This window comes from Stegodyphus dumicola, chromosome 3 (assembly GCF_044657685.1).
Source record: "Stegodyphus dumicola isolate Sdum_Otavi_A_Nest chromosome 3, ASM4465768v1".
Lineage (NCBI taxonomy): Eukaryota > Metazoa > Arthropoda > Arachnida > Araneae > Eresidae > Stegodyphus > Stegodyphus dumicola.
In genome coordinates, this window is record NC_140770.1 from 81,168,198 (window position 1) to 81,195,767 (window position 27,570).

General features: G+C 32.2%; 1 protein-coding gene across 1 annotated transcript in view; it reads left to right on the forward strand.

The window, feature by feature from the left end:
• Positions 1-27,570, forward strand: part of LOC118195786 (neuroligin-4, X-linked-like) — a 291,903-nt gene that overhangs the window by 88,782 nt on the left and 175,551 nt on the right. Inside the window, exon 4 of the mRNA XM_035367112.2 lies at positions 8,649-9,052. Within this exon, the coding sequence (XP_035223003.2) occupies positions 8,649-9,052 (404 nt within the window). The remainder of the gene's footprint in view (positions 1-8,648; positions 9,053-27,570) is intronic.

Below are 27,570 nucleotides of genomic sequence, written 5' to 3' on the forward strand. Positions count from 1 at the left end.
ATTTACCTATTTATTTTCTGCCTTATTTATTAATTTCTAATTTAATTATTATATTTACTAGATAATTTTCTAATCACTCTTAATTTACTTGCGATATCTGTTTGATTTTAAGCTGACACTGAGCGTAAGCAAATCCCAACAAATCTAAAACAAAATATAAATAAAGTTAATTAGTCGTAGCAAGCTTATTTCTAATACCAATTCTAAATAGAAGAGTACTTTTATAACTGCAAAAATATCGGCTAGCAATTAGAGGAAAACAATACTTTAAATTTGACATAAAGAATGGTTTTTATACCATAAAAAGACCCCAGCTAATACCAAATAAAAAATTGTTATAGTTAATTCTACTTCTTAATATGACAAAAATGCATACTTTATTCGTATTCATTTACGGTATTTTATCTGCCTTTAGTGCACTTGAAAGTTAAAATGCTTTTTCATTTTAAAAAGATACATTACAACAGAGAGCAAAAAATTCAACATTGAATCAATTCTTTTAAAATTTGTTCTTGAGCTAAGGAATTTTCTTTGTCGAAAATGAAGTATAGCTTCTTTCAGATGAAATATACCTTCTACCGTTTTCTTTTACTCCACGTCGGAAAGTAAAGGCCCGTATGTTAAATTCCAGACATCTATCCTGTCTCTCCATCTTTACAGGTTCATTGTCCGCGCAGATGTCAGACTGGAGTTCTTAAAAAGAAGATCTTTGAACTTCATATGCAAAAAGTTCATACATCAGAAGCGTCTTTTCTAAAGGTCTTCCTAGACACAGGGGAAAAAGGATTTTCATCATCCCTTGACATTCTTTCAGTTGACTGGGTATTAAAAAACACCCTCGGTGTCACTTCTAATTTATAGCTTGTCTGGAACTTGTGGCAAGACGGTCGTTTCCTTTGGTTTTTCTCTTCTTTATAAGGATCGTAGAAAGGTAGAGTACAAAAGACGAAAAAGAGTTATGCACTTTAGTCAGTTATCGAGAAATTTGCGGTATTTTATCTATAGTTAACTGGAGTCTTTACACATTTATTTCTCAGATAAGTATCTTTTCTGAAGGGCCAATTATCCTAACAGGTGAAATCAAAAGCAATAAAATAGTTATTTCTTACCCTTTATATAAATGTGGAAAGTTTATTAATGATTAAGAGTAAGCGTAATTTACAGAAACAACGGTTTTTGAATAATCAGAGATGCTCGAGATTTCTGAACTTTTAATACTGTTAACCACATCGTTTAAATATGTATCCATTGTATGTAACATATATAAAAACGCGACAAATCGTGTTTAAAAAATGAGAGGATTCATCAAAATTACTTAACAGAAACCTAATAACAAATTGTTCCATAAAATGTTTAAAAATTGAAATAAAAGTTTTGGATCCACTGATCGTTCGTTAGTTATGGATAATAAATACCCTTCTCAAGAAGAAAGGCTTTTATTTCTGTTATTAAGGACGTGAAACATTTCAAAACATTTCCTCTTGATAACTTTGTTATGCAACAGAAGATCTGCGTACTCACTCTCCGTTTCAACTGAAAAATCATTAAATGGCGATGATTAAGAGCTTTTAGCTATAATAGAGTTGATAATCTTAATCACCAATTCCATAGCTTTGCAAATTTCATCTGGGAAACATGGAAATTCTGAAATAATTTTCTGCTCCTTGATGAATGATACACTGGTAAATAAGTGTTTCGTGATTCAGTACAATGGCCCATTTATCAATACACCAGTAAATCACCTACTAAAATCAGTGCAATGACATTTTTAACTTTTGATACACAAAATAACGCAAAAATGAATTTTCGTGTCAAAATATCTCAATTTTTAGTTTTTAGACATTTCCAATTTGAAGTTCTTTCATATTATATGCAATCAAAATACCGTCTATGTATTTTACGTATTTTGCCTTTTGTTTCAGACACTGGAAAAATTTTCAAATTTGAAAGGTCTAAGAAAATACAAATCCTGATATTCTGAAACTACATTATTACATTTATCATTTTACGTTTACCATATGGCAATCACTGCGACAGCACAATTTGATGTATAATCAGTACAATCAAAACGCCGAAATAGGTACCAAAAAAATCCTAGGAATAACATTGGCGGATTTGTTTTCAGTTGCTTTCATGCTTCTGTAAAATTTGGCGGCCTTTGTGTTGCTTTTTCAAGTATTTTTTGCTTTTACGTGCGCGCCCCGCATATATATATATATGTAAAGCCAGGTGAGGAGATGTATATATATATATATATATATATATATATACCCTCACCCGGCTTTTATTTTAGCAGTATTTGATCGTAGTCATGTATAAATGTTTTAATTAACGAAATTTAGAATAAGGGAAAAGGATTAGTTATTTCGTAATGTTTTCCTTATTTTGCATAACAAATTTATTTTAAGTTTGATACCTGTTCTAGACTTCTCAACTTTCCCTCACATTCTCTCGCCAGGATGTAAATTTAAAGTTAAGTGAAGTATATATTTAAACGAGTGAATATCTGAGTTTTTCAGAGAGTGTTTCTCTAACCAAGCGCACGTTTCGTTGTTATTTCGCTGTTACGCTAATAAGTCTCTTGGCCTTATCCGATTTAGTATCACGCCGGTTAGTTCCTGTGAGTCCACCCCTTAAGCGTAACTTAAGTGCAAATTTGCACTTTATTTTAGGTTTATCTTACATTATATTCTACGTTTAGTTTCCACCGCAAATTTACGATGCTTTTGTAACGCACGAAGGCCGTGCCTTTCTGTTAACTAATTTGAATCAATAAAGGGTTGTTTTTACCCTTCGTCTGAATCAGTAGTTTTCTTCACGCCTGTGCGAGAATTCGTCATCTCATTATAGGGTCTATTCTAGTTTATGTGGAACAAAAGAGAAAGACTCTATAATTTAAGTCAGAATAATCAGAAGAAACAAGATTTAATGAAGAGCAGCAAGTGTACGAAAATTGGCAGTGCCATATTAAAAAAAAAAAAAAAAAAAAAAAAAAATAACTAATAACAAACTAATAACAAAATCTAACATTTAATGCGGTGTACCGGTTCCTACACTTATGTTTGGAAACTTTTTATACGCTTTATGAAAAAATAAAAACACACGAAGTTTGACTCCTATACGCCAAAAATTGACCGGGTTATTAAAGATCAAAATTTACGATTTTTGATGTCATTTTCAACTTAGCTTGAAATTTCGAAGGAACTGGTTTATTAAGTTAGAATAATTAGAGGATATAAGTTTAAATGAAGTGCCCCCAAAAATGGATATAATTTAATAGGCTGGTATAAAGAGTTCAGGAATTGCTCACATCAGATTTTTTATTTTTTATTTTTTATTTATTTATTTATTTATTTTTACGTTGATTACTTTAATTTCAAACTGAACATCGCGAATAGAAAATGCCAGTGCACTGCACCCTTCCAAGTTAATTCCAAAATTTTTCAAGCTATAATATTTATAATGCTTATAAAATAATGTCATCCAAACTGCCATATGGAAGTTAAATGAGAGCGAAATGAAGGTTTTTTTTTTTTTCCTTTGTTAATATGACTCAGCTTTTTAAGATATAGGAAGTTATATGTTTTGTCGTTTACCTTTAGCTTCTGCAGGCAAGCTGGTCAGATATTTTCTCATGATGTCCATTTAGTGCTTTTGCTATTAATTATATACCTAATTAAAAGCACATTGTTGATGGTTTTTCAGAATTAGTTTGAAAGCATTTCTCGCATTGTAGAAATAAAACTACACTACTGTAATGCAACCATAAAAAGTAAAATATGTATTTTGAGACATATTCGCTTATCGCTTAGAGCAGAGACTAAAGTAATTTAAACTTCTGTATCTTTAAAAAGATCATGGCAAGGTTACCTGTGCTGGTTTTGTTAAGATCAAGCCTCTTTAAGTGTGTGAGGGTAAAACAAAGAGAAATGTCAAATTGATACTAGAAATTCTTTTGATAAATACTTATAAGTGATTCTACAACGTGAAAGTTCGCAAGTCGTAGTCCATTGCAAACAAGAAAAAGTACCGCGTTTGGAAAGTCGTTGATTAGAGAGTCCTTGGGGAAAATGACAAGGGAAACAAAAAGAATCTTGCTCTGCCTTCCGGCAGTTAGTATTGAAGATTTCGTGGGCCAGGTTGAGAAAAGGTTTTGTACGTGAGGAAGGAATAATGGTGGCCTGAACTTGAAACTGACAAATGTATATTGGTAAGAACTGCCGATCGATACCAACGTATGAAGAAATAAAAACCAAAGAGCGCATGAAAATTACAGTAAATATATTGCGCAACCAATTAAACATATATTCCTGAAAAGGTTTTTCTTAATTAGTGGAGGACCTCAGTATAGAATTTCATATGCGTTCGAACCCAGTAGAACGGGGTTGTTGCAGGGTCGTGTTTCGTAGTTTTCTCTATGTATAATGTGAGAACAAGTAAGTTTTCCTTAAAATTTCTTCATGAATGCATCCGTCTCTTTAAGCGCGTAATCTTCATATGCTTTGCATATTCCAGTAATCATAATTTGAATTAACAGAATATACAGCGGCAACGAAACTGTGGCATGGTGTAAAGACATTAGGATATTTCAAAGCAGGAGACATGAGAAATGAGTTTGTATGTTTATATTATGTGTATTATATTCTCTTGCTGAGACTCGAAAAACGGAATTTTCAAATACGCGCCGAGTGGGGTGACTAATACACCACGAAGGCATGCTAAGAATTCGGGAGAAATACCTTACGCACTCTCCCTTTTAAAGGAATCCTGGTGGTGGAGAATCGTCATCCACCACCTTCTTTTAGTTCAGGCGCCACAGTAGAAAAATTAAGGGGCTTATTGAACTTATTATCTACTAATCAAGCTGAAAGTACAGAATATTTAAAAATTTCCCAAACACCCCAACATAAGAAAATTATCTTTATTGCACCTAATTTTGTATATTTATATTATGTGTATTATGTGCTCTAAATTTAGGTCTGCCCTTTTGTTGATCTCCTGAAATACTTAATTTTCTCAATAAAAGGCGTTATGAATCAAAATTATGAGAATCATCTTTATTTAAGCATACTTCGTAAAAAATTAAATAAATAGTAAACAATAAAGCAATGCAAGTGGCCGAGAAGGACGACAGTTTTCCAGTAATTTCAAATAACATTCTTCGTATTTACTACATTATTTTCTGTGATAAAAAACAGGCTGCAGACTGCAAATTTCCTGCAAAAGTTTATGGTGTTGTAGTAAATTAATGAAAAATTTTAATTTGAATACTACTCGATTGTAAAGCTTTCGAACTTTCATTAATTTAACGGCTAGTCGATTCAATCGAAAATTCCCGAATGAAATAAATAACATAAAATACATGTGTCCCATTTTTACACTTATTAACAGAACTTAACGAGAGAAGAACATCTCTGGAATGATACAGTTTTTATAGAGCAAAATAATACCTGCAGACGTACAACGACTGGACACGGGCAAGTCTCAAATCATTCTCATGTTTTTATCTGTCCTGCTCTTTTACGAGTCAAAATGCCGCTCTTTTACGAGTCAAATGCAACAGCCGAGGAGTGAGGGAACATCCGTTTCCGGTCAGGAAGACTCCCATAGGAGTTGAGTTCAGATTAATACCTAAATTGCACCTTCTACAGTACTACAAATTGCAGTTAAACGTTGGACGGAGAAACATATATAATCACAAATAATTCCAGGTTCCACAAAAAATTCCACCATGGATTAATGTTTTTAATATGACGAAATTTTCATTTATTTAATTTGTCATTTCATTTAAACAAACAGCATTTCGGTATATGAAGAAATCTAATCTTTATATGCTCATCTTTTTCTTATTTTTAAGAAAATCATTTTATATCCGGCATATAATGCGCATCCGTAAATTTCGATCTTATTTTTTGTATTAAAAGTGCACGTATACGCTGGAATATCCGGAATAGATATATATAATTTTCGTATGGTACCTTTTCATTTAAAATTTATATCAAACTGGAAGATGTACTCAGGCGTATATTTTGACGCCAGGCAGAAAACAAACTTAAGTTGGCGTAAATTTTGAACAAAACCTTATCGATTTAAAGGAGTTAAGACGTTAGTTCCCTCTTCTTATTCAAGCAAATAAACTTTGCGTACATTTATGAAACCCAGAAATGAGTTTCTTTCCCATTATCATTATTATTTTGTCTAACGTTCACTCCTTTCTTTTAACTTTACTTTAGTTTGTTGTTATAAATTTTTAACATCGTTAGTTTTCGAATAACTTTCCGAGTTCTGCATTGCTTTTCATAATTTTACCCAGTTTAGTAATGTTTTGCATGATTTTCACCAACCTTAATTTCTGATTTTGTTTTCTAAAGTTTCATTCTTTTTTTCGAGTATTTTAAATCTTATATCTTTTCTTACTGTTCGAGTTCCACATATTCGAAAATTCCGAATCTTTTAAATCTAAGATAAGGGAGGAAGAATGACTTTAACACCAGTCGTCAATTTTAGTACCAGTCGACTTTTAATATTTGTGATTTAAAGTTGGGCATAAAAGATTTGGAATTAGACCGTGGTCAGAAGATTTTCTGTATGTTAAATATATATTACAGAAAGATACAAAATGCGATGTCATGATAAAAGATATCCGTCGTATCAACATGTAGGATATATAATCTGTTATCTGTTTATTATCACTTAAATGAAATAAAATAATTTTTTTATGTTCCAATATTACGAATATATGTATGAAAATTATCATTTTACTCTGGCAAAATCTGAAATAAATCTTAAAGGTCTTATCAAATGAAATTTTGTCCTTAAAAATTAATTACAAAATGCTTTCAACGATTCAGTTTATGGAGTCAACTTGACGTAATAAAATTTCAGAGATATTACTGATTTACTCTAAACAAATATTTTGGAATTTTATTAATATCTTAGCTAGTTGAGATTAAATACTTCTTTTAAATTTTCATGCATATAATATTCTTATACAGGTGCACATTAAAATTATCAATTTGGGTGAATAATCACATTTTATTTTATAATTATATTTGATAGAATATATCTGAAGTCTTATAAAACTAGTTTCTCTGCATTTCTGTGGTAACTGAAAAAGAAAATATTGAAGATTGAAGTTGGTATGAGTAAAGTATTTATTAATTACTAAGTATATAATACAAATGCCTTAAATCATTCTTTGTGGTGTCAGTACAGTTTTATAGGATGTCATTAATTCTTCCAAGCTTTAGTAGCAGTTTTTATATTATATTACAAGTTCTTAGTTGTTTAAATTTTAGAAGATTTGATATTTTTATTAGTATTATATTCAGCTAATTGTTTTCTAAATATATATATGCTATTTTCCGCCCAGACGGTATTGTGGTTAGGGGTGCCTACTGCGGTACCGAAGGGGGCCGAGTTCGAATCCCGGAGAATGCACGGATATTTGTAAATGTATAGTGTCTTTGCGGTATGAGAGTACTCTATGGTGAGGCGAAAGTATTCTCGAGAGGTTCATAGTAGCAGAAGAGGGGTGGAAGACGATCGAACCCTTCCTCCCCGGGATGCTCTCCATGAAAAGTGGGGGCGGAACTCTGTGAATTCATACTGTAGCGTGTAAGATGCTCAAGGCTCTTGTCAACGACAAGAGCATTCTTGCTCTCCTTACCACGATCAATTTCGTGGGCTTGTTTTGATGTTGCTGCCATACAAGTGCGATAGGTCACAACACAACAATACATATATGCTGTATTTTTATATCCAGCTTGTCACTGTTATGTTGATTTGGCACCAGTTCATTCACGCTTTTTTTTCTACATTTTCGTCTTCAGCACATCTAGAAGTTCATTCAAATTTTAGAAAAAAAATACACACAATTCGTTTCATGAAGTAGCTGTCATTCGTAACAACAAATCATGATCAACAAATCAGGACCTGTGTTCTGGAACTGAGACTCTCACTCGTTGCATTGATATTCAACTTAACTCTCTAACCGCGGGTACAAAATTCTTAAATATGGAGAATTTGATTCAAATCAAATCGTAAATCAGTAATAAATTTAAAAATGAAGAAGAAATGGGTATTGCCGCATTAGCATACCACGAAATCTAAGTACTAGTGCGATATGAGCGTTCCCAGAGTATAATCAGTACAAATGATGAGCGCGCAATTTACATAACCCGCGGTTAGAGAGTTAAGAGGATAACGTTTGCGACCAAAAACATTAGAATTAATTAGTTTGATTTTGGCAGATATTTTTTCAGTTCCGGTGTCGCCATACAGATTATTAGATTTTTTCATAGCAAGAGTTTTAAGGGTCAGTTATATTCTCAACGGTGTTCAGGCGACGGCTATTCAAGTAGTGAGTTGGATGTAATAATCACTTTCACCATCAGCAGCACGCTTGGAGGAATTCGAATTTAATTGCATCTTGATTGTAGTCTTGAAATGTGATTAAATGAAAGTGTTATTGTAAAATGTATGTGAAATGCAGATAAATACATTACAAAAATAATTCGCTAACTTGCTAATATGCGTTATTTATGTCTGATTGTTAGTGAAAGTTATAAAAGTTATAAAAACAAAGATAAATTGCGATAATTAATGATTCGACTTTAACCCTGTATTTTATTTGTAATGTTTTACAGATATTCTTGATGGTATCAAATGAATATATGGATTGGTCGCTTCCCCATTTACATGCAACGGATATCTTCGCCGGCACAGTCGAAGCACTCAGTGACGTAACAGTTGTTTCACCAATGGTAAGAACAGGAATGTTACATAGCAATCCAAAATTTCCACCAAGCAGTCCTAGCTACAGAGCGCCAGTTCTTATTCCTACTAAAACGTTCTTTTACGTTTTCGGACATCAAACAGAAGCAGGATATTTTTCATCAAGACTTGGGTGTGTAACGGGAGAAGACGTAGCCTATGTATTAGGTGCACCCTTGGTCACATCTTTGTCCCATTTCAGTTCTAACTTCACTGTTGACGAAATTGCATTATCTGAGGTGACTATGACACACTGGACAAGCTTCGCTAAATTTGGGTGAGTACTAATTGTTAACTATGTTGTATAAGTTTTTTACTGAAACTAAGTAAAATTTACAAACAATTAATTTTTTAAAAATTACAATGAATTGCATAATACATTGCTTCCAATGAAAGTTTAAGCCATTCATAAATCATGTGTAAAGTAAAAATAATTGTACCTATTATTAGTTATGTCTTTTATTTCCATTTTGAAAAAATCAACTAGCTAGTGTGTTGTTAACACACTTTGCTACTGAAGCTTTTAAAAGATTATAAAATATCAAACTAAAATACTTTACTTTCTTTATTTAACCTCATTATTTGCAAAGTGTCAGTCACTAATTCCAGAAGAAGGATATATCAAAAGAAAAAAAAAACTTTTCGTTTAAAATATTATTATAAAATCAATAAAGAATGTGATTCAGGATATCGTAGTATAAACTTGTTTTAGAGAACTTGTTTCTCATATTAACATTTTATTTAATGCAATCCAATAATAAAAGCGTGTAACTAGAAGTAATCAGTTTCACAGGAGAGAGCTAATTTACAGGCTATTTGTTTTCCATCTGATAAGCAGAAATCACTTAAGGTTAGGCTTGCCAGATTTCAGATATGTTCAACCAGGACACTTGAATGCCCCCCGGCGTCACGGGTATTCAAGGGCCCCTTTGGCGGGTTTTTGGAGTGTTTTAGAGGGTTGTTCATTCTCAATTTTATGAATAAATGGTTAATTATAGGAACGTAAACCATAGGTAATACTAAATGGCACAAGCGTATAAATTTAAACATTTTATTTCTTACATGCTAATATTTATAAGTTATTTAGATTCCTTCATCAAACCCCTATCATCAGACCATGCGTTGTTCATCAAAGAAAATACTCTCTCAACTGGTGCTGATGTCTCAGGTAAGCAGAAGATATACTCAACAATCTTGATCAGATCGGGGACTGCTGTGTGATTCCCCTTGAAGTGATCAAACAGCCTGAGCCATTTTTCTTCACTTGAAGTAATCACATCTCTGGTAGATTCTTCTTGCTTCCACTGTTTCCAGTTGGACTGCAAGTACTCCTTAGCAATCGCAACTTCATCAGACAGCTGATCAGTGTTTATTTGCATATCGTGTACATCAAAAAGACTGCTGTTAATCATTTCAGCAGAAGTTTCGGCGTTTTTTGTAAAGCCTACTTATGGTTCCAAAATACAAAATGTTTACTGCGAAGAATGAAACAAAGAAATGCGCTCAAAACTGGACATATACTCTACAGCATAAAAGGAAAAAAAAAAAAAAAAAAAAAAAACTTAGTAGACTTTATTCGAATGAGATAGAAATTGGTAGATGTAATGCACACGTATTGAGAACGAGACACTAATAGTGTCATGAAATTTGAATGTCAAGGAATAAAATTTCAAGACGAAAAACAAGAATAATGCGTTGTCCCACCTTTTACTTCGATGCAAGCTGTTATCCAGCTGGGCATTGACTAGTTTAGTTGGCAGGTGTCCTCCTTCCAGATTGCTTGCCATAAATGTTCCAATTAGCAAGTTACGTCTGCGTGAGTCTGGGACGGTCACCTACTCATCAGAGCCCAAACGTCCTTTATTACGGATTTGGCGATCGCTCTGGCTAGAGAAGTTTAGGAGAAGCACCAAGACAAGCAATAGAAAGGCGTGTCATGTGCAGCTGGCCATTTTTGTGTTGAAATGTTAGCCCAAGGGTGCGTGAAAAAAGGATAACACTATGAGATGTAAACTCGCGTTGACGTACGTCGACAAACTGTTCAGAAAACTGTGTCACAAAGACGAAAGGTCAAAACAAAATGTGTCATGGATGACAAACTGTTTCACCTATCAAATCAAATGTCACCCTATGCCACACTCCTGGTTTTCTGGCTGTGTGGCTGAAGACAAACAGGTGAGTATCCCACAGCTCCTGGACGTCTCCAGTTATCCAAAAATAAATTAATAATAATTTGATTTATCTTTCACCAAGTGAGCCAGTTTGTAGAGAAAACAGATTTTGAGAAAAATGCATTGAAAGTTTTAAATGCTATATTTTTATTATTAAATCTTGACCCAAATATTCTCATCAAGTTTGTCATCGGGGCCAAATCAGAGGCGGGATTCATCCTTAAAAATAATTCTACATCAGTCGGTGAGATCCCAGGTCGAAATCGCCTGGCACCACAGCAAACGTGCTTGGCAATGTGCAACAGTGAAGGGAAATCGGAGCAGTGGCTTCTTTGACCTCAAATCCCGTAGAATCGTTGGTAAGGGCGCATCAGGCCCAAGGGCGTCCCAGTCAGACGATCACGCTATCTTCGCTTTCTATTGTCGCTCTCGGTCGACCACTACTTTTTTGCGCTCTGTGCGGCCATGATTTCTCCAATCCTACCAACACCATCTAATAGCAGCATAGTCCCCAACAAATGTCTAGCGATTCTGTGATTTGACCACTCTGCTTCGTAATTGCCTATTTCATATGGAAATCTGCTCATATAGTTCACGAACCCGTCTGCGAAAGTGAAAGGAACCACATTGTCTTGAAAGTTATGCCTTAACATTGCTGCAATTTTGTCTGTTTTATGAGCCATCCGGGTGCTCTCTGTTGCAATGTGCTGAAAATTCTACCATTCAGTAAGGCCACAAAACGTTAATCATTTTCATATTCTATAGTAAAATATGCTCATACTCAATTTCGTCCTATTCGGATAACTCCTTCTTGAAGTGTCGTTTCTTATATTGAAGAGTGTAATTTTATTTCATAATATTTAGCTCGAATGAGACTTCGTTTCATGATACAGAAGGTTAAGAATATTAAGTCACTATTAGTTTTAAGTAGGTGCATATTATTTTAATTTTGTAATAAAATACGTTTGACCAAATTTTGGACTGTCAAAAGCCTTAATATTTCGAATTTTTAAGGTATCCGACCACGTTCGGAGCACTTTTTTTCAAAAAAGCAGCATAGGTACACTATATACACATTTTCTCATTTATTATCGACAGAGATTAATTATGGAATATCAAAATTTAATATATACTATTATTATCCTGCAAAAAAAATATTAAATTTACGTGAAATTTTATGCAAATTTTAAAACAATTTGAAACATTCTATATGAAAAAATATTAAAGTTATATTAAAAAAAGTCATAGAATAGTACATTACATGCTTTTATCTAGGGAATGACATAGAGTTTTAAGAATATCTTGAATAATAAGAAAAAACCAGAATTTTGAAATTTTTTATGAGATTTTCGATAAATTCACGATGTCATTATTTAAATAACAAATCACAATTTCAAAAATATTTAACATATAAATATTCTGGTATGTCATTCTCTAGATAACTGTATGTAGATTAAGCATAGAAAGTTTCATAAAAATAAATTAATAATAATTTGATTTATCTTTCACCAAGTGAGCCAGTTTTTAGAGAAAACAGATTTTGAGAAAAATGCATTGAAAGTTTTAAATGCTATATTTTTATTATTAAATCTTGACCCAAATACCTAAAACTCCCCATATCTATAGGTTATACCTTCCTTTTGCTCAGCTTTATCTGTTTTTCTGTTTATATTCAGCCTATTTGTTTTTCGTGGCAATTTTATTCTGGGTAGTGAGTGATATTTTGATTTACTTATTCGCTTTATGTCGAGCTTACTAAATCCTTCGACTAGATATTCACCATACCTATATAATTTAAAATATCTAGAAAGCTTAAAAAACCCTCTGTTAAAGTGTACAACAGCTATATATGCCCCAATTTAAGAGTTTGTAATTCCATAATGGCAACTATCGGTATAAATTTCCAAAAGATGTCGTTAATTTTTTTTTTTTTTTTTCATTTTGTGTCGTTTTTATAAGCACTTTTATAAGAGCTCACATAGTTTTATATACACTATGAAGAATATTAATTACATTCTTTTTGTTTTTGTACACGCTTTCAACAGATACAGCTCGCTGATATTTACAAAAAATGTCGGGTCCATCTGGGCGCTAACCATGTATACGTAGTTTTGCACTAGAGAAAGTGTGAAAAAATGGAGCAATTACAGCAATTTCCATTCATTGTTCATGACTCCATTTTTGAAGTTTGTCAATAAAAACATCCATTAGTGAGCGACATTGACCCCTCCATCAAGATATTTTTGTTTTCCCTTCAATTTTCTAACTCTGGATCGGGGCTTCTGAATATGACTTATGCGTTCAGATTTAGTGACACTACTTAAATATAAGTATATTTTACGTCACAAATCACTTTAAAAATCTGCTCCTGCCGATGAGAAATATTTTAGTTTTAGTTCACTCGATGGGAAATGCTTGATTAATATTATTCTCAATTTCCTTCGCAACCAGTTTCATAAATTTGTTCCTTATGCATATTCATTTACAAATACAGATATTTTTAGACCTCTTCATTATAGTTTTAACTTGAATGTTATTAAAAATAATAAAGGACAAAAGTAAATCTAATTGCAGTATGCAATGTTTCGAATCAAATCAAACTCATATGTTACCGAAGACATAGCTTTCAACAGGTAATTAATAAAATATTGTATTTTATTGGAAATAATTTTCATGTTGCTGCACAGATTACAGCTAAGATTCTATTAATTCTCTCTCTTTAAAAATCTTTACATTACATTTTAAAGGTAAAAAATTATTTTATGTCCATTTCTACCTCTTTTCGACCCTTTGAATGCGCACTTTCGGTGATTTAAATGCCCATTTCCGATTTTTATGTCTTTATGAAATCCTTAATATCTCGGTTTCTAATTATCGTAGAAACAAAAGCAGACCAGTTTTGAAAAGCTAAATAACCAGTATATCCAATGAATGAATAAAAGAAAATTGCCATTTTTTGCCAAAATTTGCCTTTTCAACGTGTTCGGTGAAACTATTTTCTTTGCAAAATCTGTCTAAACATCCAAAAGAAACACCTTATTATACTGATATACAAGTTGAATTTTAATTATAATAAATGATGTTAATTAAAAAAAAAATGATTAAATTGCACAGAAGTAATAATTTATGGTAATTATATTATCACCAAATATTGTTGGACATTTGCTTGGACATATATCTCAACTGAACGTAAAGTTTGACTGTTATCATTTTTTGAACTATGCTTAAGCAATATCATTTGTATGAAGACCGGAAGTGGAGAGTAGTCGATAGATTCGGAACGATCAAAACCAGCTGGAGGAGCCAGCTATTGGGAGTATCAAAACCAGCTAGTGGGAGTTGAAGATTCCTCAAAGTATGATCTTAAGGTTCTAAAATCGCATTTCACGGGTGGTTAGCAATATGTATTACAACTACAACGAATAAATTATTATGCAAATATAGATTTGAGATCTTTCAGCCGTTACTACACGAATATGCAGATATTGCTTAGAGAATACTTCAGGACTATAATCTTGAGATGAAAAAACAAATAATATGCACCCATCTTCCTAAGTCTGCCAATGTTTAACATTTTATTGATTTCAGTTTCCACGTAGCCAAACTGACCGGCCTCATGAACTGTTGACGGATGACTCCGTGTTCAGTTTCAAATGGAGTTTCGGACATTCAACTGAAAAGAGCATCGAGCAAGCAATTTTTCATCCTCAACCCACGAGAAACACAGTTTTCATGGTTATAAGTTTCTTATTTGTGGTACTTATTTGAGATTTAAAGATTTTGTTCTGCTTATTACACAGCGGATAGCGTATTTAAATGTGGGAACAAATTTTGAAAAATTATGTATACACACAGAAATATCCATAAAGTATTATGCATCAGCTACTGAACTTCTGAAAATCTGGACTTCTGAAAAACTGTATGTGTACAGTAAAATCTTGTATAATTAGCTATATAATGGAAGTTTACATCATATTTACAATCGAAATATCCGGTGTGCAAATTCAATTTTCACTTTACTTTGTGTAAATAATTTGCTAGTAATAATATTTATTTAGCTTTATTGGTTGTATTCCGTTTCGTGCAGATGCATATTCGAAACGTTATTCATTCATCCTTTTTCGAATATTTTTTATATTATTCTGCCTTCAGTCTTGACATACATACTCATATTTAACTAATATTACTAATACTACTCGATTTTTAACTTTCTTTTATTTATAATCTAGCAGGAATACATATATCTTCGTTTACCAGAATATTCAGACTTGAAATCTCTGTGTACGTAATATATAAGTGGGAAAACATTGTTTCAAGACTGACTGATTCTCGTATTCAGATTCAGATCACACTACAGACTACATACTTCTTCAAAAATTTGAGTCCTTTAGAATAAATCCAATTAAATTAAACGATTCCACTTTATTCAGAATATTATTAATTGTTCAAAACAATGAAATGCATGGTGTGTCTTTTAGTGTTTTATACAGCTAAAGTGCAGAATCGTCCACTTATTTGGCGCGTAGTGTTTGGCGCTTTTTACGAGATTGATAAGGGCCCCAAATGTGGTATCCAAGTCGATTTTGCCGTTCTGGAAAGCGAATTTCAGAGCATTATCGCGCATGTGTATTATGTATATTAAATTGAGAATTTCTTTTGAGCGCGAAATTCGGAGCATTTTCGCGCGTGCTCAGTATGTGTTTTAAAATTTAGAATTTTTCATTGGTGTAGAATATAATAGATGGTAGAGGTACAGTTATTTTAAACAATAATTCGAGAACATTTTGAGAATTCGTTACTTTTCGTTCATTGCCTAAGCGAAATGACTTACTTTTTTCTGGTCATTAACTACTAAAGAGTTTTTGCCAGTAGATCGCATTAAAGTGCACTAGGCAAAGATATTTTCAAATAAATGGTACTAGGGAAGTACCAACACCCGTGGGCAAAGAAAATTCAGCTGCGTGAGCAGGCATATCTTAATACTTACGAAAGTAGGTGTTCATCATAAAAATTGTGCAGTGGTAAGCAATGGCATTAAATTGAAGCATGTAGGCAGGTTCAGTGAGTTGTATGGCAAATGCAGGTGGTGAGCTCAATATAGCTAGTAAGAGTGCAGGATAAGCAATAGTGAGACATCATGAAAATGGCACGAAGACAGTTTGAAGCTGTGAATGGCATAAGAGTTCAAAGTCCTTCAGAAGTATGCAGTAGTTAGATAGGCCGTAAAAAGTTCAAAAGTTCGTAGAATCATACGATAAAGTAAAAATTCATACAAAATAATTTTAAAAAATGAAATAGTAACATAAAGATCTTGAATAAAAAATTTTCTTGATTAACATAAGTATAAGATGCAACACAAATAATAGGATAGAGTCCAATTAGAGTTCAAGTAAATTTTAAAATTAAATTTTACAAGTTACCACCATAACGAATTGTGATGAATTGTCCTTGGGCGTTTGACAGTATATTCAATGGTTGGATCATAATCCAACATTTGTTTAATTGCGTTGTACTGACTATGCTTCATCTTCTCGAAGAAGATGTGAGCTGTCATGAGTATAAAGTTATGCACAGATGGAATATCCAGGTCGTTATGAATTATAGAGTTTCTCACGTACCAAGGTGCATTCACAATGCTACGTAGAATTTTACTTTGAAGTATATCCAATTTTTTGCGCTCAGTTTTATTGGCGATTGCCCATGCCCGCACTGCATATAGCATGATCGGTCGAATTAGAGATATGTAAAGCATTTTCTTTATTTTTAGACTGAGCTTCGATTTTTTGCCGATAATAGGATAAATTGCCATGTAGGCTGCATTTGCTTTGTTTAAGATATAAGAAATATGATCTTTGAAGTTGAGAAGAAATATGATCTTTGAAGTTGAGAGATTTATCTATGTAAACACCTAAATATTTATAGGAATTAGCTACATAAGCGAAATGGATTACCCCTTTTCAGGTAAATGAAAGTATTTTAAATTTTCAGTGGTTTGTAACGATTTTAAGTGTTTGAAACTTGCTATGTTTTTGAAACGATTTTTAGTTTTTAAAATTATGTTTTTGTAAGGACTGTATTTTCATATTTTATTTTTTTTTGAAGTGAAAGTATTAATTTTTCAAAGTTTTGTAAGGATTTTATGTTCTTTTCACTGTTTTTGAAAAGATTTTAGTTTTTAAAGTTATTAGGTTTTTTTGAAAGGATTTCCAGTTTTAAAAATTGTCCACATTTGTTTGGCGCTTTTTACAAGAGTAAGAAGAATTTGATTTTTGTCAATTTTCTTTTACTTTTTAAGTGAAAATAGGTCGATGTGTACATAGATAAAGTTAAGAGAGTGCGCAATGCCATTTTCGTGCGATTCTGGGATTTTTTTTTTTTTTTTTTTAGGTAGGTCGATTTGTACATGGATGCCGAGTTTGTAAAATTCTTAAAAACACGTCAAGCAGTGGGTGATTCTGCACTTTCCCCAATTTTTTTGTTTTCTTAACCATGTTTTTTTTAAATTATTATGTTGTTTTTAAAGGATTTTTCAATTTTCAAAATTTTGCTTCAACTTTTATTTTGTATTTATTTTACCTATTCGCGTCAATAGCTATTACGGAACAATTGGCTTGTGGCTTCGCGCATTGCCATGCCCCAGAAACCTATCACCAATTTAATTGCATCTTATGCTTTCCGCTGAACGAAATTATTACACTTCAATAAGATTTAAGTTAACAACAAACATATGATTCTGCACTGCTTTTATTCAATTTTAATCGAACATCTTTCGACATTATCTTCAGTTCAGTTGGACCATCACAAGGATTATTTAGAAAATCTTTTGGATCATTCGGGAATTAGTGGTGTCAATATACCTGTTACGGCAATCCGCTTCGTAGGTGCAGAGAGTTTCTAGCATTTCTATGTGTTGGGAATATAACTGTGCACCCATTATAATGTTAGTAGTATTATTTCCTGTTTTAAATTGATATCTAAAGCATATTTATTTCATCTTCATGTCCATAAAACTTTATCTAGACTGACCGGTGGATTCGAATAACTACGCATTCGTAAATGAAGAACGCAGTTAATTCAGCTGTAAATCGAATAGAGAAGAACATGTAGCAGTAACTGGTTGCTATTTTTATTTAACCAAACCTTTCATGTTGCTTTTGCATCTTTCCATAAGTATATTTAAAACAAACTTTTATTTTACGTCTAAAAGAAACTCGAAATTATCTATCTCTTGTAACTGTCGTTTCTGAAAATTACTTTACGGATTTTTAGAGAAAACTTACCCGCCCTTCTCGGCATTGTTTTAAGGAAGGTTCACATCGAGGGCACAAAATTGTGCACTAATTCATTCGATATAGCTTTGATTTCAGCGAACACTCACGTCGCACATGGTTTATTCCATTATATGATTACTATACACTATGTAATATATGTTATAGTGCCAGATGAAAACAATTAGCTTCAGTCAGGAATCTTAGCAGACATTATATATAGATTTCTTTTTTGTAATACCCTCTTTAACCTGCAGAGTTGAATTTTCTACTTTCCCAGTTGAAGATAACGTCATCCTGCGTAATTGCATTTTTAAGGCTTAGAACACTCTGAAAACCATATTATAAAATCTTGTGCAGTTATTTTAAGAATAACAAATCGATTTCGGGCATTGCTGTAATGTTACAAAGCAGAAACAGATAGCTGGACATTATCTTGGAGCAAAACTGGTGTTTCATGTACAAATTCGGACTTTTCTTCCTTAAGGTTCTACATTAATAAATTTCATGGTCATTGCAGAAGTGGCCATTGTTCATTGTTTGCCCAGGCGAGTGTAATTGCGAAATCTGCTTCCGGAACGAATAGCCTATCAGAAGTGTTTAGTCAATCACTCGTGTTTACTGCTTTGAAGTCTCTCTACTTATGAAATAGTGGAACATAGCTAAACATTTTATCACTATATGCTTACTGTGACATCTGAAGTGTTTCTACACGGCTCTTTAAAGTTCATTTAGATCTCAGCCATACAGTTACACGTCTCCATCACTCATCACAGAAAACGTATTATTAGGCATTTCCTCTCTCCAACTACGAAAATCCACGATTTTCAAAGTCTAAATTCAAAAACGGGCTTCAGAAAACCTAATACAACCTTGCCACATCTAACACCAGGAAATAAAAGCAATTTTGAAACTTTTAGTTCACCTTTGTACATTAATATTTTTCTTTCAAGAAAATTTACTTTTTTGCTTTAAAAACGATGGTTATTGTTTAATAGTATGGATATTTGAAATGTTATAATTTATACTACCAATCAGATAATTTTATTTATGGTATTTTTGACTGCTATACATAACATAACAAACGGAGTTTTTTGTGTAAATTTACAGTGAACCTACTTTTTAAAAAAATAATTAGAACTTGTGTGGTAAATTTTAAGAATTAAGTCTTATTTCGTGAAACGCAATACATTTTAGGATGTAAGATTATCTAATAATTTTTTCCTTATGTGTGTTGAAATAAAAATTTCTTTAAGCTTTCTATATGCAGCGTGACTTTAATACAAAAATTACAACTTTAACGAGCACATATCTTATCATTAAGTAACATTTCAGGAACGTCTAAGAAGACTGTCTGCAAAAATTCTCCTAAATCAATAAACAAAAATAAATAAAGAAATATCCTGTATGATTTAAAAAAGATCGAAAACTTGTAACACCCTATTACATGTGTGAAACATAAAATTCCCTTCCCCCCCCCTCAGGACTGTTATCCAAACAATTCAAGCATACACTTTAACCCCGCAATATAAAAAAACTAGCTCATCCATCCACTTCACCTGTCAGAAAATGGGGAGATGAGAATGCGCAATCTTCCCTGAATAAATTTCCAATATACTTCAACTTCCGCCTACGGATAAAAAATAATTTTTGAAACTTATTTATTTACTCATCGCGTGTTTCATATTCTGCGCCATGTGTGAAGTGACGGGCATTTGTGAGACATTTACGAGATGAATTCAAAATTTTCTCTAAAATAACAAAAGTGTGCCAAAAATTACGAGTTGTATTACAGTTCACTCTAGCTGGTAATTTTAAATTGAAATTGTTTCCCATAAGAAAAAATAAAAATTTTAGATAACAAATAATGAGCGAATATGTTATTTTAATTGAATTGCATATAATGATTAAACTCAAGAAACAGCGTTTATTGTATAAATTTTGTTACTTTGCATCACCAAATAATTTTTATTATGCAAATGGTTTGATTTATTGATCTCTGAAAAATTTTTATACCGCAAAGTTTTGAAAAGACAATGTTCATTGGTTGGTAGTTGAGAATAAACCGAAATATTATCGTAAATTATAAAGCTTCTAAAATATTTCACTACATGGATATTCTACTCTTGTTTAGATATCTCTTTACTTTATATTCTACGTTCCTTTACTATGTATCTTTCTTTTCCCCTCTACATCTAAACACTGTGAACTTGTAAACCATATGGTAGGATCACCATATTGTTGACTTAGATTGTACTATTAGCTTAGATTGCGTACACCAACTACTGACTTAGATTGTACCCTTTTTTGAGGGGAGGGGGAAGAACTCGTATTATATTTATCAAATTTCGCCTAACATAAAAATAATATTTAAAATTTGGAAGAGACGAAGCATAACATAGATATAAAATAACTAAGAAGATATAGAATCTTCTTATCTCTATTTTGTACTTATCTCTATATATTGACACTAATTAAAAATGAATGCAAAGCTTTAAAAGTAATTTATATAAACCATATCATTTGCAACATTTTTACTTGCTGTAGCTCAAATGAAATAAAATGAAAATGAAATTTTAAATTACTTATAAGAATGATACGTAATTGTGATATGAAGTATAATTTTCTTGTCGTCATCTCGCTTACGTCAGTACATTAACGTGCGAATACAAAGGAAAAAAGCCAAAAAACTCTAGAAAATAATTTTGTTGATTATTTGAATATGACAAAGCATATGAGGGTTCTCTGTATAAAGTAATGAACGCCTTCGAAGGGAACGTTCTAAGAGAAATTGGTCTAACACACTTTACATAGAAAGAAATCCGCGGAAACAAATCATGCAACCAGACTGTTAGCCTAGATTCAAACACAGGGAACAGCCAGCACCCAGCAGGTTTTAACTGGTCAGCCACTGGTGGGGTAATGGGTGAATAAAGAAATAGCAATTCTTAGCAATTATATATATATATAAACATATAATATATATATATATTATACATGCGTATATATAGAGAGAGAGTGAGAGAAATAGGTACAAAGGTAGATAGACAGATATAGGTATAGTTAGGGGTATAAATAGATAGATAGATATAGATTGAGTTATATGTATCTATATATAGAGAGTATAGATATATATAAATGTAGATTGGGTTATAGATATATATAGATGTAGATAGTCAGATAGACATAAATATACATAGATATAAGATATCGACAAACAGATATAGTTAGAGATGGATATAGATATAAAATACACCTTTAATGTTACCACATATACTCTTAACTATTTTAGATCGATTAATTGTAACAGAGATATATCTAAGGCGATATGAAACAGTTAATAAACATAAATAGAAAGCAGGTGAATAAATAATAAAAATGTATATTAAAATAGCGTGAAATATATTTAATTTTTGCGTTAAACACATATTTCGTTAGCGTGTGAAAAAAGAATTCCCTTTTAAAGATATTAATAAACAATAATAAAGTTCATAAAATCCTAAGTTAATATCTTTTGCTCGATTAAACTTGGCGATAACGTAAATCAGATGCATAGTAAGTAGTTAAATAGCTAAACTCCGTGAAAAAAATTGCAGTTCACAAAATATTTCAAAGGTGAAGATTTCGTAAATTCTAGAAAACTTAACACTGTAACATTTGCTATCTCAAACATCAACAGGACCCTCAGGCAGAAGAGTGCATTTATCACACTTCAAAAGATTAAGATAAAACTTTTCTGAAAAAGTAGTAGTAAAGAAAGCCGGTCCAATTCCACAGTCTTCCAGAGCCTAACAAAGAATGCTTCCAGATTGAACATTGCCAGTACAACAAAAGTCGCGGAGTTGATACCAAAAACTGAGACGTTATCAACAGTTCAACTTTTTTTAGTTCAAACCCATGGGGTATCAAAAGATGATGGTATTTTTCTCCTTGCTTTGCTACGCTATCAGAAAATCAAGTTTTTTCTTTCATCATTTTTTTTATTGAATTCGAATCACGACACTAGAGGGTAACTAAACAGAGTAAAAAAGTAGCAATGAAGGCTTTTTATGGTAGTTTACGTTTCTTTAGTTATCTGTATCTTTTGTTCTATTTTGAATTTGCATCCAGAAGAGAGAAGATTAAATTTAACTCAATAATATCAGTTTTACTAAAAAGGAATTCTATTTACAAATAGGGAAGATAAAAGGCTTTGTCACTAGATTTTTTTCTCTGTGTAGAGCATTTTTAATCTGCATTTCTTTCTTCAGAAGCAGAAAATGTTTCGCATTTAAATAAAATATATAAATAAAGATCAGCGAGATGGGAAAAATTTAATGGCGTAAGTGTAGTCCAATAGTGCATTTGGTAAATTTGTAATCTTCTATATGCCTAAAAAGAACGTTTTTGTAGAGGATTTTCTAAAGGAACCTGGCTTTTATTCGAGGGAAACATGGTGAAAATCACAAAAATACTAATGCAGCCAACAGGCTTATCGAAATTTGAATCCTGGTTGAATTACCTGTGTTAAATTGTGTTATGCACTCAGCAACTGATCGGGCAGAAACTAAGCCCAGTCATACCTAATAAATAAGTCTGTCCTCTCAGCTATAGATGGGCATCGGGAACGAATATTTCAGTGATTTTTAAAAAACAAAAACAGTTAAATATCAGGTTTAAATGAATTGATTGTATAAATAAAATTGTGTATAAATGAAATAAAGAATAGGATGAAAATGTGAATTTAAGCTAAACTTCAAATTAAAAAATCTTTAATGAACTATATTTCGTGTAGCAAACTTATTAATGTATTCATGTATATAACATTAATAATATATTAATGTATATAACATTAATAATATATTAATGTATATAACATTAATAATGTATATTAATGTATACATGGCAAAGAAAACAAATGGCATTCTCGATTTAAAATTTTAGCTCGCCGCTTTGTCTTATGCCGATATTTAAAAAGGCAGTACCACACTTTGCAAGTCATCAAACTTTATTATTCTGCTAAGAAACAATGGCTATTTTCTGCTCCTTTTTTAAAAACAAATTCTCCCAGTAAAAATGTCGTCCCATTTTTCTCTCCTATTAGTTACAAACGTTCTTGCTGGATACTTTACTTCCTGGATATTCCTTAATTTATAAATCCTATTATTAAAGTTTGTTTTAACTATAATCTCTCCTATTAATAATATTTTTTCTGCCGAAATTTTGTTATAATTTCGCTTTCGGTTTTCCATTGTTGAAGAATTTATGAGATTTCTTCTTATATTAAATAAAACATTTGCTTATACAAGTGAACGTTAAAATCTTGTTATAAAAGGCATGAATCTCATATTAGGAACAGGCAGATAAACAATAAGCATTGCTTTTAACGATTTACATAAGGTCCAGAATGTAGAATATTTTGCATTTTGTAAATGACAGATCTCTCTCCATCTCTAACGAAATTAAGAGATATTTTCTCTTAAGACATTCTGTAAAACATTCTTCAAAATGAGATTAATTTATGCTTAGATTTAAGCCCAAAATTGAGCTGCTGTTTTCATATTTTCTACCCAAGAGCGAGCGAACGCTGAACACTGATTGTTCGATTCGGAAAAAATCTCATCGAACAGGTTCGTTGGATTAGCGCTTTCTCAAATTTTTCAGTGCTTGACATAAATACGAAGCCGACTCTTAGGAAACCTTCCGTCAAGAAATTCTTCCACTAGGCAAATAATATTACAGTATTTTGCATTCATATAATTAATCAAAATCGAGCCACTATATTATCAGAATTGGCCATTTCTGTTACTGTTCCCATTTTTAGTTAGCGCTGATGCTTTTTATTTAGTTACATTGATACGTTACTTCTTAGAATTCTTCTAAGGTGATTTTTCTTTTCTTTAAATTTCCCTCTAGTTTTTACATTTGTTTACTATTAAAATATTTGGTGATTTCTTTAATGTTTCGTTTCACATTTCATCGTTAGCAATTCCTTTCGTTTATTCTTAGCCTAATAAATTTCATTTTTGAAGAAGTGGGACTCGGAGTCTGATTCTCTTGAAATGCATAAATATTAAGACACAATAATACGCCGAACAAATACTAATTAAGAAGTCAAACAGCAAAAATCAGCGTTATATTTTCAAGTTTTCACAGATTTTGAAAATATAACGCTGATTTTTGTTTGCCTTCTGAATTAGTATGCATAAATATGTTCAATAAATAAAGCTTTACGTAGCTAAGTTCATGTTTCCTTATATATAAATGCATTTATATTCTTTTAATAGAATATGTTTCTATTATTTATAATTTAAAAAATGAGTAAATGGCGATTTAGATGTCTGTATTTAGCAAACTTAATAACACGAAACAAGGGGATAGAAGGTTAAAAAATAGGTGTTAATACCCGGCTAAATTGAAGCCGGCTTTAGAAATATTCACTTCTTCCTCAAATCCGAAACTGCATGAAAACTGACATTGTAGGCATTTGATGAAGAATAATTTCATTCACCATGTATGCTTAGGTGTAACTGATAGTAGATTGGCAGGTAACCGAAAAACTTGTGGTTCGAATCCGAACAAGGTTATTGTTGATGTTTAAATTTCCGGTTCCAAGATGGCGGATAAAGAGCTTGACGCGTTGTACACGTCTCTTGAAAAACATTATGATACTATCAACACAGCACTTGCATCTAAATGTAATATGAACGGTGAGCTGCGTGAACATGCTAGGACGGCTTTGGGTGAGTTAAAATCTCTTATAATTAAAAATTTTGAAAGATTACAATCTGCTAATTATCGCGAAGCTTGTGTGGCAAGTTTGAAGACCTCTGTTATGAGACCTTCTTATGCTGAGGTGGTATCGCCATCTAGGGGAGAAAATGTAAACAAACAGTCAAATGATTGTAATTTGCTTGTTTCGGCAGCTGCTGGATTGGAAAACTTTACATCCCTTGATGTTAAAAAACTTTTGAAGGAAAAAATTAATCCGACAGAAAAGAAATTAGGTATAAAAAATATTAGGACGATTTCGAATAACAGAATTTTAGTGCAATGCTCTTCCTCAACTGATCGTGATAAACTAAAAGATGAAATCAACAACAAACCTGAACTAATTTCTTCTCTTCCAAGACAGAAAAATCCTGCTCTACTTATTAAAAATGTGCCAAATGAAATTGATGATAAAGATGTATTAACTGTTCTCTTTGATCAAAATCTTGACATTTTTTATGGTAATGTATGTATTAATGACATGAAATTCTGTTTTACTCTTAAAAAATTCCAAAACTCAAAGCATATCGTTGTCGAAATGAAACCCGAGCTATACAGAAAATGCCTACCTTTGGGGTATTTGCATTTTGAGTGGTCGGCTTGTAAAGTAGAGGAGTTTATCATAATAAATAGATGCTTTAATTGCCTTGGCTATAATCACAAAGGAGCTAACTGCAGAAATTCTGTTGCTTGCTTTAAATGTGCAAAAGAACATAAAAGTGAGCACTGCCAAACTCAAGAAACCCAAGCTTGTGTAAATTGCATTCGTTATAATAGCAAAATCAAGGATGTTGGCAAGAAAGTTGATGTCAAGCATAAGCCTTTCTCGGAAAATTGTCCTTCTCACATTTTTATGAAGAATAGAATAATTTCTCAAATTAATTATGGCTAACTTTCCCTTTTCTGTTCTTAAAATTATTCAACTTAATCTTCATCGTTCGAAAATGGCTACTCAGCAGCTTGTCTTAAATATGGAAAATTCTAACATTGATATCGCTCTTGTTCAGGAGCCTCACTCTTATAAATGCTCTCTTCCCAACTTGCCTTCCTCTTACCGGGTTTACTTTGATGCTAATAGTGATACCATTAAAGCTGCTATTATTGTACGAAATCAAAAGCTGTCTACTCTGCTTGATATTAATAATCTTGATTATAATATGGTGTTTATTCATGTTACTCTCAATACTCAAGATTTTATCTTTTTTTCCTATTATTTTGAACCTAATAGAAATATCGACTTGGATCTGCATAAAATTAATGTAGCATTAGCTTCAAAAAATTGTAATAGATTGATTTGGGCTATGGATGCCAACAGCAAATCTGAAATTTGGCATAGTCCAGTTTCAGATTCTCGAGGGGTTAAACTTTGTGAATTTTTAAGTATGAATAATTTGTTCGTTCTAAACGAAGACTGTGGTCTTACTTTCTGTAGTACTCAAGGTTCAAGCTATATTGACATTACGGTTGTGGGATCTGATCTTCTTGCAGATATTTTGTGTTGGTGTCAACCAGACTATGAATCCCTTTCTGATCACTGTGCGATTGAGTTTGAACTTTCTGTAGCTTCTAATAACACTTTCTATGACAGAAAAAACAGCAAAACTACCTTCAGTGTAAAGAAAGCTAACTGGAATATTTTTTACAATACATGTAAGCAGTCGATTGATGAGTTTTCGCAGTTTATTGAGTGCTGTACGGATAAGCATGCATTAAACTCTCGACTAGAAAATTTTGTCTCGATTCTCTATAACGCATCTAAGGCTTCCATGCCTCTAAAAAAGTCACGGGTTCATAAGGTACCTTGGTGGACTACTGAAATCGATTGTATGAGAAAACAGGTCAACGCTGCTAGACGTAGGTTTCAACGAAATCGTAACCCTACTCTTAGAGAGTTATATAAACAAAAATATCTTCACTTAAGGCATAGTTACAGTTTAAAGCTCCAGGATGCAAAGCTTAAGTCTTGGAGAGAATTCCTAATGAGTATAAATGAAAGGAATGTTTGGAAAAAAATATATACGAATGGTATAAAGAAAAATTTTATGAAAGGAATTGAAGTCAGTGGAATTTACCTCCCATCTGGTAATTGTACAAAGTCGCTTGAAGAAACTGTTAATGAGGTTCTTAACAGAAGCTTTCCCACGGACCATTTTAGCACGGATAATTCGTTTCATAGAATGATTAGGGCTGAAGCTTCGTTAAATTATGTTGCTAATCCAGATCCTCCATTTACTATGTCAGAAATTAATAGTGTTATAGAAAAACTTAAATGCAATAAAGCTCCTGGTCTTGATTCTTTTTCAAACGAAATTTTGAAGCAAGTTCATAGAATGTTTCCAAATTTATTCTCCAAAATCTTCAATACTTGTCTGAGGCTTGGTTCATTTCCTCATTGCTGGAAAACAGCGAATGTCGTTTTAATCCCTAAGAATAGTGGTCCTCGTATCCCGCATTTAGATAACTTGAGATGCATTAGTCTTCTTCCCAGTTTAGGAAAATGCCTAGAAAAGCTGTTTGTTAATAGAATTACCTGGTTCTTGCATAATAAAAAACTGCTAAATAAAGCACAGTTTGGTTTTACCCCTCATAAGAGTTGTGAAGAGGCT